General features: G+C 47.3%; 1 protein-coding gene across 3 annotated transcripts in view; it reads right to left on the minus strand.

The window, feature by feature from the left end:
• Positions 1-17,887, minus strand: part of ANTXR1 (ANTXR cell adhesion molecule 1) — a 293,533-nt gene that overhangs the window by 74,704 nt on the left and 200,942 nt on the right. The window contains exon 18 of one of the 3 annotated variants that reach the window (XM_081253943.1): positions 3,630-4,115. The exons of the other annotated variants lie outside the window; for them this stretch is intronic. Coding sequence (XP_081110069.1) covers positions 4,107-4,115 — 9 coding nt within the window. The 3' untranslated portion in view covers positions 3,630-4,106. Of the gene's footprint in view, positions 1-3,629; positions 4,116-17,887 lie in introns of those variants that run through there. 3 annotated transcript variants of the gene reach the window in all.

A 17,887-nucleotide genomic window follows, 5' to 3' on the forward strand; every position in this document is an offset into this window, starting at 1 on the left:
AGTACTAAAGGCAAGCTCTAAAACACACCGGCTTTGTTTCCCATTTTCCTTTCACCTCCTGGTAGGAGGCTCAGTCTCCTTGGCAAGTCACTACAAGTGCCCCCACCTTGAGGCCTGCCATTTTCTTTCTTGTGAGCCCTTCTTCCTGACACCCTCTCAGCCCTGCAACTAGTCTTCCTGTATCAAACTGCATTCTTAAGTATAAATGACTGGCAACTTCCATTTCCCCAGTGCAGATATTTGCACTGTTAAAGACCCAAACTGAGAGAGAAGCTCTCTGATTGGTAGGGTTTTAAGCAGTGTGGCCAAGTAAAGAATTTGAGGAAGGGAGGGAGAGAGATTTGGGGCCAGTGGAGCCTCCATGAAGTCTACTTAGAGAAATGTGGCCATTTGCCTGGGTTCATTAGTTCATTCAAAACTATTTTTAAAACCCCTACTATGGGCTAGCACTCTACTAGACACTAGAGGTAAATATTGAGTAAAAATAATCTCAGTCTCTACGCTCATACAGTTTACAGTCTGGGGAGAGACTGTGACTTTACTTAAAAATTAATTCAGGGCTTCCCTGATGGCACAGTGGTTGACAGTTCACCTGCCGATGCAGGGGACACGGCTTCGTGCCCCGGTCCGGGAAGATCCCACATGCTTCGGAGCGGCTGGGCCCATGAGCCATGGCCGCTGAGCCTGCGTGTCTGGAGCCTGTGCTCTGCAACGGGAGAGACCGCAGTGGGAGAGGCCACAACAGTGAGAGGCCCGCGTACCGCAAAAAAAAAAAAAATTAATTCACTAATTCAACAATTATTCCCTGAGCACCTATTATATGCTGGCATACAGCAGTGAATAAACCAGATGAAGTTCATGTCCTCTGGGGCTTATACTTAAATAAATACATGATTAAAATCTAAGATACATGCGTGAGGAATGTTAAAATGGAAGTTTTGTCTACACTCCAAGATGCAGGAGATTCTGAGGAGGTGTCTAATCACCCAAGGCAGGTTTCCAAGGCAACATCTGTAAGCTGGCTCCATGATGCTTGGACCCCTCAGATGGATGAAAGATCTGAAAAGGGGTTGGGGTAGGGAGAAGGGTTTCTAGGGATGCTGTTGCTGTGCTGTGAGTCCCCAGTGGCCTGCCCACTTGGGGGAGAGGTATAGGGAGTGGGGAGGGCTTCCCCTCAAGCCTAGTGAGGTGAGTGAGGAAACAGAGAGCTTGGAAGCCAGTTCCTGAAATATGGTGAGCACAGAGTTCTGGAAGCTGCCCGTGGTAGTGGGATAGAGATGGCTGCCATAGGGTTGGCCAGGCCACGTGTTGCGTGAGTATCTCCTGTGGAGCAGAGGTGGCCATGCAGAAGGGATCCCGTCTAAAGCCATCTCGTGGACAGAGGGACTTGGACAGCAGGAAGCTGGAGATGAACGCTCCATCCCGAGGTTCTGGAAGCAACTACAAGCAAACACGGGGAATGAAGAGACATCACCCAGGTCACGGAAACTGCAGGAGAGGATCCAGAAGGAGCTCCAGACACCCCAGGGGAAAACAGAGTCAGCATTTAGCCTGTGCTGGGCCCAGCTTAATGGTCCAAGTTCAAGGAAAATCTATTCTTTCTTCTATCTCTGCTCACCTGTCCTTGACCAGACGGTGTGAGAAATTGGCTGACAAGCTGGGGTGGGGCTGAGAAGGAGAAAAGCAAAGTGGAGAAACAGAGGAGAGACACCAGTACCCTTCCTCCATGGGGAGTCCAGCTCAGGGCGGGGAGGGGGGAGACTGAACACCGGATCAGGTTGGAGGTTTTAATTAATCTCTTAGATTGGACTTTCTGACTGCTGAATTTAGAGTGCGCTCCTGATTGCACATCTGCCTACAACCTGACAGTGGGCCGAGGAGCTGTGGTCCTGCCAAGCTCGTATCTGGTGGCAGGAGGAAAAATCTCTCAGTGAATAAAGTGTACAAGGGGTGGAGGGAAATACAAACCAAAGTTATATTTTGATCATGCGCAAGTCATCTCGCGCCACGTACCAGGTGCCAGAGCTCAGAAGGAGAGAAACCCAGTTTTGTAGGGGCTGGTAACGAGGAATTAGCCCAGCCTGCAGGCCAGGGAGTGGCTTGGTCTCCCTGAGCCTGGGGTGTCCTGCATCGTTTTCTCTTCTTCCTCCTCGCAGGCCCTAGAAACACTCCCCTGGACTGGGCTCTTACACATGCTCAGTTCCTTACACACTTCCAGCTCTTCTCCGACGGCTGCCTGTGACCTAGTGTGGACAGCTCCGGCTCTGGCCTCAGGCCTGCCCTGGCTCAGCTCTGCTGACTGTGCATCCTCGGGGGCTGGTGGAGGGACCGGAGAAGCCGGGCTGACCTCTCTCCCGCGGCCTGCATCAGCCCGTTATGCTTGGCGCTTGGGGTCCATTGTCCCCGCTGTGTCCCATGGCTGCTGGCACCTGGGGCATGGTCATCTGCTCGCGAATGGTAAAAGTCAGAGGAAACGCTGACTGGAACCCAGGTCTCCTGGCATTCGGGGTCTTTCCACGAACCACTTTTGGGAGACGGACTGAGGTGTTGTCCTGACACTCCGAAATGGAATGTATGCACAAGCATGAAAGAAATACATCTGGGCATTCAACAGAGTGTTAAGAGACGGGATCTGGCAAACCCGCCGAGCCGTGTGCTTCCGTAGCATGAGCTTTTCCAAGGTGCGACTCTGGCAGGGCCACTGGCCTTTGCAGAAGGGAACTAAGGTGGTGGAATGGACTGACATCTCACCAAGGATGGGCACTTTTGGAAGATGTCTGTTTCACCTCGTTTATAGCATACCCTATTTTGTTTGGCAGTTTTTCAGTGTATAGAAAAGAAAATAAAGGAAGGTCTGGTCCCATCAGAAAAACAGGTTTGTTAAAAGGGGCGGCCGTTTTTGTGTGAGTTAGAAGCACAAAGCAGACGTGGGGATGTTTCTTGCGTCTCCACCTCAGGCAGCTGGCCATTTGGCTGAGAAAGAGATCACAGACTCCCTGGCCAGGGAGGCAGAACTTAAAGCGGTCCAGGAAGTGAGTGCCCAAGGCTACAAAAGTCAAGGTTTAAGCCCAAATTCAAGGCTCAAGCTGCTCTGTGGGTTTCAGGCCCTCCTGTGTAAAAGGAAGGCACCAGCTTTAGGGAAAGGACTCTTAGGGCAACAGCTTTAGGGTTAATTTGTACTTTGTAGGTTATTTATTTTGTTTAATATTTAGTACTAATTGTATATTGTATTATGTTGTGTACAGAACACAACAAAGAAAGGGATACATATGTTGTTTTAATAGTGTAATTATATATCTAATTATCATATTAATTATTATTAAGATGTAAGTTAGGTTAAGGGGTCACAGTTGGGGCCATTCTCAGGTATGGCACCTCCAGTTAGAGCTGGTGCCCTGCAGTTGGGGACTGGCCTTTAGCAACGTGGGCCTGGGGACAGGCCCCCCTCCCTGGGGGCTGGTGGTCATAGAAGGAGAACCTCATGGATCTTCTTTTCTGCAAAGTAGACGAGGTGCCTTCCCCGGCTTTGCATCCCTGCCCCCCGCACTCGGCAAAAGCGCTATGTCTGAAATCTTGGAGGACTCTCTTTCCCTCTGTCACCTCTGCGCTCTTCTCTCCTCTTCTTCCACCTCTGCTTCCCCGGCCTCCTTCTCCCTGGCCTCTTTCTCTGTCCTTCTCAACCACCTTCCTGCCTCTCCTCTTGTTGAGCACTTATCCCATGTGAGGTGTTCGAGATGGAAAGGGGGAGAAACCAGCTATGAAATGCTGAATGAGTGGGACACGAATGAATGTGATGATGGCTCAGAGGCAGACGGTCTTTCCGAGCCCTGAGAGGGACTGGCAGAGCTTTCTAGAGGAGATAGGACTTGTGTTGAGTTACAGTGAGAGGACAGGAAAGGCCAGGATAATTTGGGCTGCGGCGTGATGTGCGTGGAGGTCCTGATGCTAGAATACATAAGGCCTGTTGGCTGAAACAATGTCTCAAAGGGCAGGCTGCTTTGTGCAGGACGCGAGGAGAGGCAGGCAGAGTCTGACTGGCTGTGTGGGGCTATGCAGCTAGCGCTGCCGCGTAGCCCAGCCTTTCCCAAAGTGCCTTCCACAGGGCGCTAGTGATGCTGTATAAAAACAGAGCAGTCATTTTCAAGTTTGGGAAATGCTGCATGATATATCCCTCCCCTTTGGAGACCCCCAGGGCCATTGGCTCATGAAAGCATCTTTCAGGTCTTGCAGATAAAAAAAAAAACAAACCTTTTTCACATTGTTAAGTGCAGCGTTTCCCAAACTTATTTGACACTTATGAGCAGCTGGGGAATAAGCGTCCAGAAAACGCATCTGTGTGCAGGCAGGGGGAGCCAGTGAAGGTTTCAGAGGGGGTGTAGTTCATTGCCGTCAAGGAATCAGAACTCCCTCACATCAGCGAGGGGGGTGAGGGGTGTATGCAGACGTGCCAAACACCTGCCGCTGCGGTTGATCCCCCTCTGTTTTCCTGGGGGAAGACTGGCTGGCTGGTAGGTGAGGGAGGGAGAGTTCTCATTCCTTAGCACTGAAAGCATTAATGAAGGCGCAGAGCGCACGCCAAGAAAATGTTCTCGTTGGCCGGAGAAGGGGTTGCATATACATATGCACGCACGTGTAAACTTGCTGACTGGCGACCCTGTTGATCTCCTTGGTTTTCTTGTTTAGCCAAAGCCTGAGCATCCTCAAAGGAAAAGCTGAATTCATACCTCCTCTCTGCAGTCTTTTCAGACCAAGCCTGGCCTCTGGCTTACCCCCTCCACCCATGATCTCTCTCTTCTTCTTTTTACTGTCAGCTGTGAACAATCACTTTCTGACACACCACCTGGTTTCTTCCCCATCCCCTCGGTCCCCTATTCAGGAGTGCCTACCCCTTGCTGTGCCCAAGCGTGCATGGGACATTGGCTGATGATTGGCATCTATGGCAACGCATTCTGCTTTTTCAGTCTCCAAATGGCAGCAGGGTAAATGAATGTGCAAATGACTCATCTTCCCGCCAGCCCCCAAACGAGACAGAACAGAATCACTTCACTTGTATTTCTATTGAAGCGATTCTGGACTACAGCAAGGTCTCATTGTTCATCTCCACGTGATTCTAAAGGTCACCATGAACAGTCAAGAAGGTCACAGCTAGGCACGACAATGAATCAACAAAGCAAAACCAAAGGGTGACAAACAAATGGCACCCTGCTGGACTTTCATTCTGCTTTCTGGGCATTACTGAGAGGTCACTCCTGGGTGAAGGGAATTCGAATTCCCAGGGCAGAGTGTGCTGGGAAGGACACTACAGGAGGTGGAGGGGACTGGAGGGACTGTCGGGTCAAAAGAGGGATGAGGCGGCCATCAGCCAGTCTCATCAGCTGTATCTCCATGATACTTTCAGAATCCATCCACTCCTGGCCATTTCCTCTCCATCCTTTTGCAGGTCACCACCACTGCCTCTCCCCCAGGGCTGTTGCAACCAGCTCCTCACTGGTCTCCCGGTTTCCACTCTGGAGCCCCTACAATCCATTCTCCCCCTCGCATCAAGGGCAGTCTTGGTAGAACGTGAATTACATCACGTCCCTCCTCTGCTGACCCACCACTCCATGCAGCCTTCCTGTTACACACAGGGTAGCATCCAACCCCTGGTTTACAAGCCCTGCCTGCCTTGGCCCCTGCCCTCCCGTCTCCCATGGCACTTGACTGGCGCTGGCCTCTAACGTCCTCCAACAAGCCACACTCTCTCCAGCCATGCAGGCTTTGCACTGTTGTTCCTCCCCTGATCTTGACATGGCCAGTTCCTGCTTGTCATTCAGACCTCACCTTCAATGTCACCTCTCCAGTGCCCACCTCTCCAAAGAGAGGGCTTTTCTGACCACACAGGTAGGTATCTATTCTCTTTCTGTCCCACCACCCTACTTTAATTCTTGGTGTAGCACTTAACACCTGGGTGCTGTGAACCCTACAGTGCAGACTCCATGGAGGGACCATGGCCTCATGGTTCACTGGGCCTTAGCCCGACAAATAAATGTGATGAATGAATAAATGCTAGCTTTCCCATGTATCAGCCTAAGCTCTTGAGTCCTCTGTGAAGCGAATTTACTCCTCTGTAAAATGGGAATGAGAACACCTACATCAAAGGGTTCTCAGAGGAAATGCATTCAAAATTATTACACATTATGAGGCTCCTGGGAGATGTTAGTTATTATTTCCCAAGTCAAGTCTGTTTCCTTTTTGGTAAAATGGGGATAATATTTGCTTTCTAGGAATCTGTCAAAGATAAAGTAAAGCAGATAATCCAATAAATGTATAAATATTTAGAACAAAGTTTTAAATGCAACAGGCCCTTTCTTCCGTGTGAAGGTAGTGGAGGGAAGCTTAAAAACAAAACCTTTCATGTTGGTTTGGAGCATGCAAGACTTTTGGCTACAAACAAGAAGCCTGGGACAGGAACAGGCCCAGAAAGGCAAAAAGTCACAGCTGATCTAACAGAAACCCAGGAAGGACAGAAGTGACCCATAACTCTGAAATTCTCCTTGTGTCTACAAAATAGAAACGGTCGGAAGAGTAAGGGCCTGTATGAAATCACGCTGTCCCTCTTCTCACAAGTGCCTTCCAGGCTAGTCCTCTAGGCCAGCACAGCTAACAGAAATGTCACAAAAACCACATGGGTGATCTTCAGCTTTCTATTAGCCACATTTGTAAAACATAGAGAAATGGGTGAGATCAAATTTTTTATTTTATTTTTTTTGCGGTACGCGGGCCTCTCACTGTTGTGGCCTCTCCCGTTGCGGAGCACAGGCTCCGGACGTGCAGGCTCAGTGGCCATGGCTCACGGGCCCAGCTGCTCCGCGGCATGTGGGATCTTCCCGGACCGGGGCACGAACCCGTGTCCCCTGCATCGGCAGGCAGACTCTCAACCACTGCGCCACCAGGGAAGCCCAAGATCAAATTTAATAATATTATCTTATTGAACCCAATAGATCCAGAATGTTATCATTTCAACATGTGATCAAATAAAAATGACTAAAGAGTTATTTCACATTCTGTTTCTCATGCAACATCTTTGAAAATCCTTTCACACGTACAGGATGTGACATTTCTGACTAGTTACATTTCAAGTTCTCAATAGCCATGTGTGGCTAGGGGCTTCCTTGTGGGATAGTGCAGCCCTAGACTTTACTTTTGAGGTGTTCAAGATCTTTTGCTACTTGTAGGGCTGAAAGGGAAGGTCACAAATAATTTTGTAAAGCATGACTCCATTTGTAATCCCACTAATTTGCCTACTGTTATTCCACAGCTGAAGAAAAGTCCTAGTTGACCCTTCCACTGGCCAGTGAAGAGCCTAAAATAAAATTTATTTTAAGACTTTAAATTATTGGGTTAGCCAAAAAGTTCGTTCGGGTTTTTCCGTAAGATGCTACAGAAAACCCGAACGAACTTTTTGGTCAACCCCACAAATTCCTGTCATGGAAATTCATTTCCTTCTGATCTCCATAGACTCTTTAAGACATGTAAAACTATTTGAAACTGTGCCTGTCTGTCTGTCTGTCTGTCTATCTACCTCTCCTCTGGAAGTGATAATTAGGAAGCTTACTCATTTAAAATCAAATCATGTCCCTTTCCTCTCACCCTGTGTTTCAGGGGAAGATTTATGTGAAGATGTGTTCCTTCAGGGTGGGACAGTTTGGTCCATGGTTTGCAAAGCTAGAGAATTTCACTAATCAAACTGTTGCCTTTAAAAAATATCAAACTTGGAAATGGGTTAGAACTAAACACATCAGTGGAATGAGCTTAAGGGCTCAAGAAAATTATTATGGAGTAAATTTACCCAAAAATCATTGTTCTCCTTTGACTCATAAATCAATTATAGAGTCTTGGACTTTTTGGATATACATCGGTGAGTTTTACAAAGGACAGGCATCAAAGCCTGGCTGGGGAGGAACAGTTCCTGTGGGACAGGAACAGGCCCAGAAAGGCAAAAAGTCACAGCTGATCTAACAGAAAGCCAGGAAGGACAGAAGTGACCCATAACTCTGAAATTCTCCTTGTGTCTACAAAATAGAAACGGTCAGAAGAGTCAGGACCTGTATGAAATCACGCTGTCCCTCTTCTCACAAGTGCCTTCCAGGCTAGTCCTCTAGGCCAGCACAGCTAACAGAAATGTCACACAAACCACATGGGTGATCTTCAGCTGATCTGAGGATCCAAACAATCGTTTCAGCATTAGTGTTTACAGTAATTTGAGAGCCCAGCAACATTCCTGGGTGAAACTGGAGTTTTCACGCAGGCAGGTTAAGTCTTTTGGAAGCCTCCATCCATGTTGCTTATTAGTGGCCTGGTATGGGATGCAGTCATGTGGGTTGTTGGCGTGTGTGATGCTAATTACTTGTAAGGCCTAGTTTTTGCTAGGAGCATCTGTTTGGAATCATTAGCAAACACATTTTCAACTTTAGGCCACCAACAGAGGATCTAGTGCAGAACAAGCTAGTGTAGCTTAAGGGAGTGCAGTGGGGACCATGGGCTGTGGGGAGTTCTCCTTGCTTATTCCTGGTTTGGAGGGATGCTAACTGTTTACAAGCACAGAAGGTGGCCTCAGTTCTGCGGTTACCTCAGCCATCTCTGGAGGACCACATGGCATTCCCTGGGCCTGTAGACACGGTAGGGCATCGAGGCCATGGCTGCATAAATTCTGGTAAGTTCGTTCCCAAAACCAATGGGAAAATACTCACTATCCTTTCCATTCCTCTCTGCCTCCATGCCTGAGAAACCCAACCCTGCTTGGTCAGAACTACTTCCCTTGCTAGAAAGAGAAAGAAGGGGAACACTGTCTTGTATAACAACAGGGATGATTCCACAGTGGACTTTCCCATGGGCCCACTTTTATTAATTATCCCACTAAGGGGCATGGATGTCTGTTATGATGTCCAATTTTCCAGACTCTGTGACATTTAAGAGTTTCCTATTACAAATCACCTTGAGTGAGCAGTAGAGAATATGGAAAAGCTTACACAAGATTTTCTCCCATTTAGAGCTTGTATTCAAGTTGGAGTTGCAGAGGGCTTGGCAAGTAGGTACGCCAGGGATTGCGGCCAGTGCCTGGGCGTCAGTGGCCAGGGCCACTCTTTTTAATGGGGTGACCCAATCCAGATGTTGGGGGGATGCAGGAATTCACAAAGGTGATGAAAGCTAGTGGAGTGAGTGCCCCCCAAACTAACTCTGCTGTCTCTGTGGATTCTGAACATAACTCTGCCCTCGATGGTCTTAGCCAAAAGAAAAAATGGAAAAACACTAAAACATTAAACAAGTATCACAAGAATGAACTTATAAAGTGAGACTAGTAAAGTCAGAGAGTTGTTTTTCTCTCAAACTTTCTATTTCAAACAATTTAAAGGAAAAGTCAAAGTTATTAATAAACGGCAATACCAAAAATTATGCATTGCAATTATAATGAAAGTTTGTTTGAATAACCCTTAAAGTTTGTCTGAAGATGCCCCTAGAAGACAGTGTGAACCCTCTCTCTTTATTAAAGGCAGGTTTTTTTTTTTGAGACATCTTTGCCCACTACTGAAATGTGGTTGCCTATGAAGGGAACATGATAAAAGTTTACAAACAGCTGTGAACACCTGGGGGTTGCAGAAAAAGTCATAATCCCTAGCACAAGAAAATAAATTGAGCCATGTCCTCAGTGCTGTGAGGGAAAGTAAAAAGAAAAGAAAGGAGCCATAGTCCCTTTCCACAAATCATTTACGGCTTACTCAGGGAGTGAAACATCAGTACTGGCTTTACATTAAAATGGTGTGAAATTTTGTGGCAGTAACTGTGAGCACAGGAGGAGGGAAGGGCCAGGCAACGAGCAAGAATCAGGGAAGAGCCTCGGAAGGCTGAGGGCTGGGTACCTGAAAGATGTGAGCAGACAAAAGGGTGGAGAAGGCAGAGTTCGGAGGTGGGGTATGACTGCTTTCCTCTCCCCCACTCCATTGTCAGCCTAGGCCTCCTCTCGCAGGTCCTCTCATCTGGGCCTTCACACATGCTGTTGCTTCCAACCAAAAGGCCTTTGCCTCACTTTGCCAGAAGAGCTCATCCTTTAGGTCTCAGCCCAATGGTCTCTTCTTTTCAAAGTCTTCCCTGGTCCCCTAGTCTGGGTTAAATCTCCTTGCTCTATGTTCTCATGGAACCTCAAATGCTCCCCATACTTCCATACCACTTATTACATTAAGTTCTAGTTTAGTGCTTTTCTGAGTACTCTGATGTACACCCCACAAAGGCAAGGGCTTTGCTTCGTTCATGCTAAATCCCTGCTGCCTAGCGTGGTACCTGCGGTAGGGTAGGAGCTCAAGAGCTATTTGTCGAATGCATGGGTGTACTCTGTCTTAGACACAGTGTTGGTGGTAAAGGGGGAGGTAGGCAGAGGTGGAATCAGGGAGAGAAAATGTGAGGTAACTTGGGAACACAGCACACTGCATGGGAGGGCAGGTCACTGTGGGAGGGCAATTGGCAGGTATGTCATCTTGGGCAGGGTATAAAAATGGAACAGTGTTGGGAGGTGGGAGAAGGTAGGAGGACAAGAAAGAAGGAGATTGGGTGGCAGGGACCAGCTCTACCTTCCAAAATTCGGCCTGGTTTACCTTTTCTTTAAGAGATCAAGCCCAGTCGTGACCCCCCACCCTCTTCTCCTGGCCTGGGGTGAGGACTCAAGGAGAGCCAGGCAGTGTAGGGCTGGTGGGTTCTGGTCTTGCCACTTTCACTAATTCCCTTTGTGACCTTGAATGGAGCAAGGGTCTTCTTATGAGAGCATTAATCTTCCTAATATGAAAATAGGACATAAGTAAGGTAGTGATGGGGAGCAACTGAGAAAATGTACTTGGGAGTGTTTAGAGGTCTCTCCATCACCTTTCTGGACCTCTATTTCCTTACCTTGAATGTGAAAGGACTGGGATCATGAGGAATCCCCAATCCGTTCCTGAGACTGAGGGTCAGGTTGAGGTGGGGTGGTCATGGGGATGACGGGAGAAGACGGGCATGCGTGTGGATGTCTACAGCAGGCTGGCTCTTCTCCACACTGTGAGTTCTGGAAGGCAATCTCCTAAGTCAGATTCTGCCATCTAAGACTCAACCCAACAATTTCGGGCCAGAACAGAACTCTCCACCAGTCTGGGTTAGAATTAATCTCAATTGAGGTTTATTGCAGAGCTGTAGATCCCCTAGAGATGATCTTTTCCAATGCCCTCAGCTGGAGGAGCAGGCCCATGGCAGCCAAGTGGCTAGACATAAACATCACATTGGAACAAAGTAGAAAACTTCCTACAATGTTACACACTTGGGTGAAATTTTGACCCTAGAATCAAGCCCGACCTCCCTCAATCCTGACTCTGTTTGGAAGGAAAAAAATGAGATCAGAGAATTTCAAGAGGGGTGTCTTTATTACCCAGCCCTGCCTTGTTCCGCCCCTAGTATTTAATTCTCCTCTGTTTGCTCTTTGCAACTTGATACCAGATCTTGACCTTCTGTTGCTGCAGCTGTTTGGGAGATGAGGCAATTTAAAGGTGAAAGTCATCAGCTAAGCTATAAAATGGTGATGATGATGAGTATGGAAGTGTGTATGGGTGTGGAAAAAGAGGGTTAGATTATGGGGGATTGGAAGAGGAGGGAGAGACTTCAACCACATCAGTTGCCTTCATATCTATTTATTTAAAGAGACCTCTTGCTGGGAGCAGGAAGTGGTGCAAAAAAAAAAAAAAACAACTCAAGATGGTATATTTTGCAGCATCAACTTTGGGTTTAACTTCTCTGAAAAAAGTTAACTTTGCAGGTTTTGGGTACAGTTTGGTTTCTGCTGTGGACAGAGGATGTCTTGAACGTTTTCTGTTGTAAATTCAGGCAAGTAAGCCAAGAATTCTAAGTCCTCATGTTCCTCTCCAATGAGACAGTGAAGGAGAGACTTCCAAGGGTGAGAACTGAATAAATTCTACTGAGAATTCAAACATCCAGGGGAGGGGCTCTGACAAAATAAATCACACCCTCTCGCATTTCCTACGATTTGCTTTTTTTCCCTTTATCTTAAATGATCTACTCGTACAAAAGTTTATGAAAGGTCAGAAGTCAGTGGCTAGCAAATGGGACTTTCTCTCCAGATCTGTTGGGGACTTACAGCCTGGTGTCAGGCACCAATAGACATTTTGAAGATCCCAGTTTACTCAAAGTATAAACCAATATATTCTATGCAAACTTTTTTTTCCCTATGTTTAGATAGAAATGTTTACTTTTCCAGTGGTTCTGTGAATTGAATTAAAGAACAGAGTGACTAAGAAAAGACTCAATATAAAGCTTATTATCTATTGTGCAAGAAGGAACTGACCTTCACATAAAGATTTTAATACAATAACTTGATTCTTTTGGTCGTTGCTGATTTAAATATGAGAGATGAATTCTGAGAAGTTGTTTTCCACACATGTTGAGATCTAACTAAACTTCTCTGAAATCAATTGCAGTTTTCAGGGGAAAGAAGGGAAGAAAATGAACTCCCATCTATTTGAATTATTTTCACTTGTCATTTTATTTCATCCTGACAACACCTACAAAAGTAGGGATTACTGGATCACTTTGACGCATGAGGAAACTGAAGCTCAGTGAGGCTGATTAGTAGTGTAACAGAGGTTACCAGGCAGTGCTGGGAATTTAACTTGGGTCTCTCAAGGTGAAAACGATCCTCTCTTTCTCCATGTCATGCTGCAACCAGTTTCAGAGAGTGCCACCTTCATCTATGTCTTTTTATTCCTGATGTCACCATTTACATTCAAGCCTCCTGATCCATGCTTGGACCGTTACCATAGCCCATTAACGATTTACCAACACATTACATTCATAGAGTTCTTGAGCTTGGTAGAACAATGTTAACCTGACTGTTCTGCAAGACAAAGATGCCTATGGCCAATTTTCCTATATACATTAAAAACAATTAAAAACTCTATTAATATCTAGTCAAACCAGAGCTTTGCAAAACTTCTGAGAAAATCTGTGTGCAATTGAATGTCTTAAAATACAATATAATTTGGCACTCTAGGGGCTTCCCTGGTGGCGCAGTGGTTAAGAATCGGTCTGCCAATGCAGGGGACACGGGTCCGATCCCTGGTCCGGGAAGATCCCACATGCTGTGGAGCAACTAAGCCCATGCGCCACAACTATTGAGCCTGTGCTCTAGAGACCGTGAGCCACAACTACTGAGCCTGCATGCCACAACTCCTGAAGCCCGGGCGCCTGAGCCCGTGCTCCACAACAAGAGAAGCCACCGCAATGAGAAGCCCGCGCACTGCAAAGAAGAGTAGTCCCCTCTCGCCACAACTAGAGAAAGCCCACACACAGCAAAAAAGACCCAATGCAGCTGAAAATAAATAAATTTAAAAAAATACCTTTAATTTGGCATTTTAATATTTATCGCAGATGAAGATTAGCTCAAAATGTCTATAGTCTAAATTTTTTAATCTGATCATCAGGGTGGTAAAATCTCATCCTTGTTCCCCCTCCAGCCTTATGAGGTACACTCATCCCTTGCACTCCATCCTGAGATGTTTCCTTTCACTCCACAGGTTGGCCTTAATGGGCTGCAAGCTGGTCCTGGAAACCTGCTACCTTGACGTTTCTACATCCTGTCTGTTGACTAAGTCCTAACTTCCCTCCAAAGCCCAATTCAAGTCCTACCAGTCCTGGAGAAGGTATCCCATCCTCTCAGGCTGCCAGGGATTGCCCTTCCTCTGTGGCTCTCATTCCCTTCAGCTCTCTCTCCGTCTACCCCGGGAACTACCTTGACCGCCATCTCTTCTATCTCCTTAACCAGCCATCTGTTCTTTGAGGTCTCGTGCTTGTCTGCCTTTTCCATGGAGCCCTTCCCAGCACCTCAGCAGTATTTGCTAATAAGGAGCATACTTAATTAGTTGAGTAAACATCTCCTGCTCTTGGGTTTGCTCTGCTCATTTTATTTTCACTGATCAGTGTTGTCAGAACAGAGGAGTTTACTAGAGATGCTGTGAAGAAAATTCAGAGGAAAACTGACGTGAGGAGTCTCAAAGGCAAAAGGTTTTTCTGTGAAAGGGAAATAACTGATAAGAGCTGCAGGATCAGGTGAACTTTCCACAGAATGTCAACCAACCGACCGTGTGTATTCTGGATGTTGGGACTTGCCCAAGTCATCAATTTTCACCACATTGTTGGGGGGTGTCTTAGAATGTACTGATATTTATGCAGTTGGATCTGTTGTTTCACCAACAAGCAGTTCAAATGGGGATGTTCATGTCTTTACACAGACACCCATGTGCTTTAAAATTGCCAATATTCAAGAAAGAGACGTCTTAGCACAGATAAAACAGTGGCTTTAATGATTTTAATTGCCTAGTAATTTGAAAATTTGTTTCCCCCTTATGCTTATAGGGATAACATTCAGTGAAAGAATTAGACACTAAGTTATATACATGTATGATTACAACTGAATAAAGAATAATAGTACAGGTTAAAAACTCTATTAACTATGTAAATGCTTTTTTAGTGAGTACAAGAAATGCTGGAAAGGATGTTACGAGGAATGGCAAAATTGGGGCAACCCACTGGATGGGGCAATATTTTCAGAGGTATCTAAAGCAATCCTTGGGAGGAAATGAATTGCTTTCTATTTTCAAATGACGGGGGTCATCACTAGCTCACATGGTGCCTTTGTGTGAATCAGGAAAAGGCACCCCTTTCTGAGGTAGGATGCATGCCTGTCCCAGGGAGGTTGACCTGCCCAGTGGTGTTCAGGGTGGACCTCTGTCACAGGGCATGGCCTGCACATCTAGGTGCCTGTGTGCCCAGCAAACAATTCTTTGGAAAATGGAAGTGATCTTAAAGAACAGAGTGACCTGAAGAGTAATCCTGCTAGTACTTGGTAGAGCAAGGGACTAACTCCAGAATTGTTGATTTAACTTAATCCTGATCAAGAATATTTATTGATGGCTTCGTCTATGAAACATAGGGCTATGCCACAGTATTTTTTTTGTTTGCTTGTTGTTTTTGCGGTACGCGGGCCTCTCACTGTTGTGGTCTCTCCCGTTGTGGAGCACAGGCTCCGGATGCGCAGGCTCAGCGGCCATGGCTCACGGGCCCAGCCACTCCGTGGCATGTGGGATCTTCCCAGACCGGGGCACAAACCCGTGTCCCCTGCATCGGCAGGCAGACTCTCAACCACTGCGCCACCAGGGAAGAAGCCCCATGCCACAGTATTTATATATGACAAGGATCCCACTCTTAAGTAGCCAGTTATAACCTGGTATAAAGCTAGTTTATTGGTACTTGTTAGATATTATGGTATTAACTTATTGGAGAAGTGGGAGGCCTCCATTAGCAAAACAAAACAAAACAAAAACAAAACAAAATTTCCCAAAGCAGTTACCACTGCTCTTTAGGTGTCATGGGTAGAGAAGATCATTATTTCCATTCTGCCACCAAGGAATATAACATACAGCAATATAGACAAGGGACCAACAGTGGGTTCTCTTGGGGGTGGAGTTTTGAAGTGAATTGCTTGTAACATTGCATCCCAAATTACCATGTTTCTTGCATGAAGTGGAGACACCCACCCTGGAACTGAAGAAAGTGCTGATGCGCGGGAGGGATGGGATTCCAAAGGTGGGGCTGGTTTCCTCTCCTCGCTTTACCTTCACCTGTCCCACTCGGCTAGCCTATCACAGGGAAGACAGAGGCCATCGATTGGGTGCCTCAGCTTCCTGCCCTCTCACCCATACCTGAGAGCCCATCTTGGGTTCTGCCCCCCAGATCACTAAGGAAGACTGGCATTTCCTAGGCTGTAGGTCATCTAAGTCCTCCTAGGGGCTCCTGCCCTCCATCAATGAGCTCTTCAGCCTCTTCCCCTCCTGGGCTTCTGTCATGAGCACTTAGTCATTCTCAAGCCCTTCATCCTAACCAAACAAAGAGCTTCTTTCAACTCCAGCTCTCCTCCAGCTACTGCTTTGGCTCTCCCTTCCCATTTTCCACTAAGCTTCACTCCTGCCCCCATCATTGCACTGAACCTAGGTCACCAAGGCCATGAGGACCTTGTTACTGCTAATCTAATGAGAGGACTTGTCGGCTTGCATCTAAATTTCCCATACTTGACCCCGTTGACCCCACCCTCCTCCGTGATGTACAATCTTCCCTTGGCTTCCATGACCCCAGACTCTCCTGTCACACCTGCTCTTTCTCTGGCTGGTCCTTCTTAGTTTCCTTTTTCTTCTCCTTTTTCTTTCCCCACCTCGACTCAAAGGATGTGACCCTGGGGGTTCAGCACTTAACCTATTTCCCTTCTCTCTCTCCATACTCTCCCTGGGCTCTGCATCTATTCACACTGGTCTCAACCGCCATGCTGATGATGTCCAAATCCTTGCCTCCAGCTCAGAACTCTCACCAGAGCAAAACTGCCTCCTGCACAGATTGGGCAATACAAGTGGGCATCTAGGTACTGCAGGTGCCCACGCTGCGTGTATATGATTCCGAGAGTGAGCAGCTCTTGAAAGTTTGTGCTCTAGATGATCCATGGCACCTCAAACTTGATAAGTTAAAAAGCTAAGTCCTCATCTTCCCTCCCAAAGCTCTTCCTGTGTCCCCATCCTGGTGAACGACGTCACAGCCGGCTCAGATTAAAACCTGGAGGTCCTCCTTGACAGACCCTCTCTCATCCTCCATACCAGCCAGTTACCAAATCCAGTCATTCTGTTTCCACAACCTCTCCTGAATCCAGACTCTTTCCTCCTCCTGCCACTGCCTCCGGTCAGGATGCCACCCTCTCCACGCTGCAGCCAGCATGACTTTTCTAAAACACAATCTGACCACAACTCTGCCTAAAACACTTGGCGGTGATTCTCCACTGTCCCCAGAGTGGGCTCCATGACCAGCAGCCATGCTGTCCCCTCTCCCCGCTCCTCTGCTGGCTGCCTCGCACTGTCCTCCACCAAGCCCCGCTCCTCATGTCCCCCGAAGGAGCCACAGGCCGCCTCCAGATCCTTGCTCAAGCTTCCCTCTCACAGAAGGGCCTCCCTCCACTACTCTCCTCTGGTCTCAGCCTAAATGCCACTTCCAGAAGTCAGTTTTGACACCAAGGCTGGTGAAATGCCCTTCCTGGGCATACTCCCCCCACCTCTCACATTCACCACAGAGCCTTTCACACAGGATGGTGTTTGGGGCCTTAACAGTTTGTCCCTGCTCCTCGAGGGAAGGGACACAGCTTACTAACGGATGAGCAGCCAGCGCAGACACAGTGCTCATGTCATAGAAGGTGTTCAGCCAGTATCTGCTGAACGCATGAAGGATTTAAGGAATTCTGAGTGTGGGCTTCAATCTGATCCCCTGGGCCCCTTCCCAACTGTGTGTCCTTGGGAGAGTTAACAGCCTCCCCCGAGTCTCAGTTTCTGCTCTGTAAAATGGATTTGGTCTTGTGAGTGGATTTGTGCTTCTATAACCACATCTGCAATCAGTACGATGCCTGATGCTCTCATCTCTCTCAACTCATACGCTGACCTCCAGGAAGCCAGAATGAAGTTCTACTCTAGTTGGCATCCCTGGTGTCCAGCCCAGCGATGGGTTCTTAGCGGGGGCACAATAGATGAAATGTGATGACAGGATGTTTGAGGGAAGGCAGCCAAGGCAAAGAAGGAAGAGGTAGTGCAGGGAATGTGGAGAAGGGAGAAAGGAGAGGGAAACAGAGTGTAGACACTTTCTCTGAGTCTGCTTATGTTCCAGGAGGCTCATCTGCTTTCGAAGGACTGGGCTGAGGATGCTCTCTCCCCTTGGAGATAACCTGCCCGGATCATTCTCGCCTCTGCAACAGTAGGGAGCCACAGGGACCCATGTGACCGGCTCAGCTCCCTTA

This window comes from Mesoplodon bidens, assembly GCF_964165515.1.
Source record: "Mesoplodon bidens genome assembly, chromosome: 14".
NCBI lineage: Eukaryota > Metazoa > Chordata > Mammalia > Artiodactyla > Ziphiidae > Mesoplodon > Mesoplodon bidens.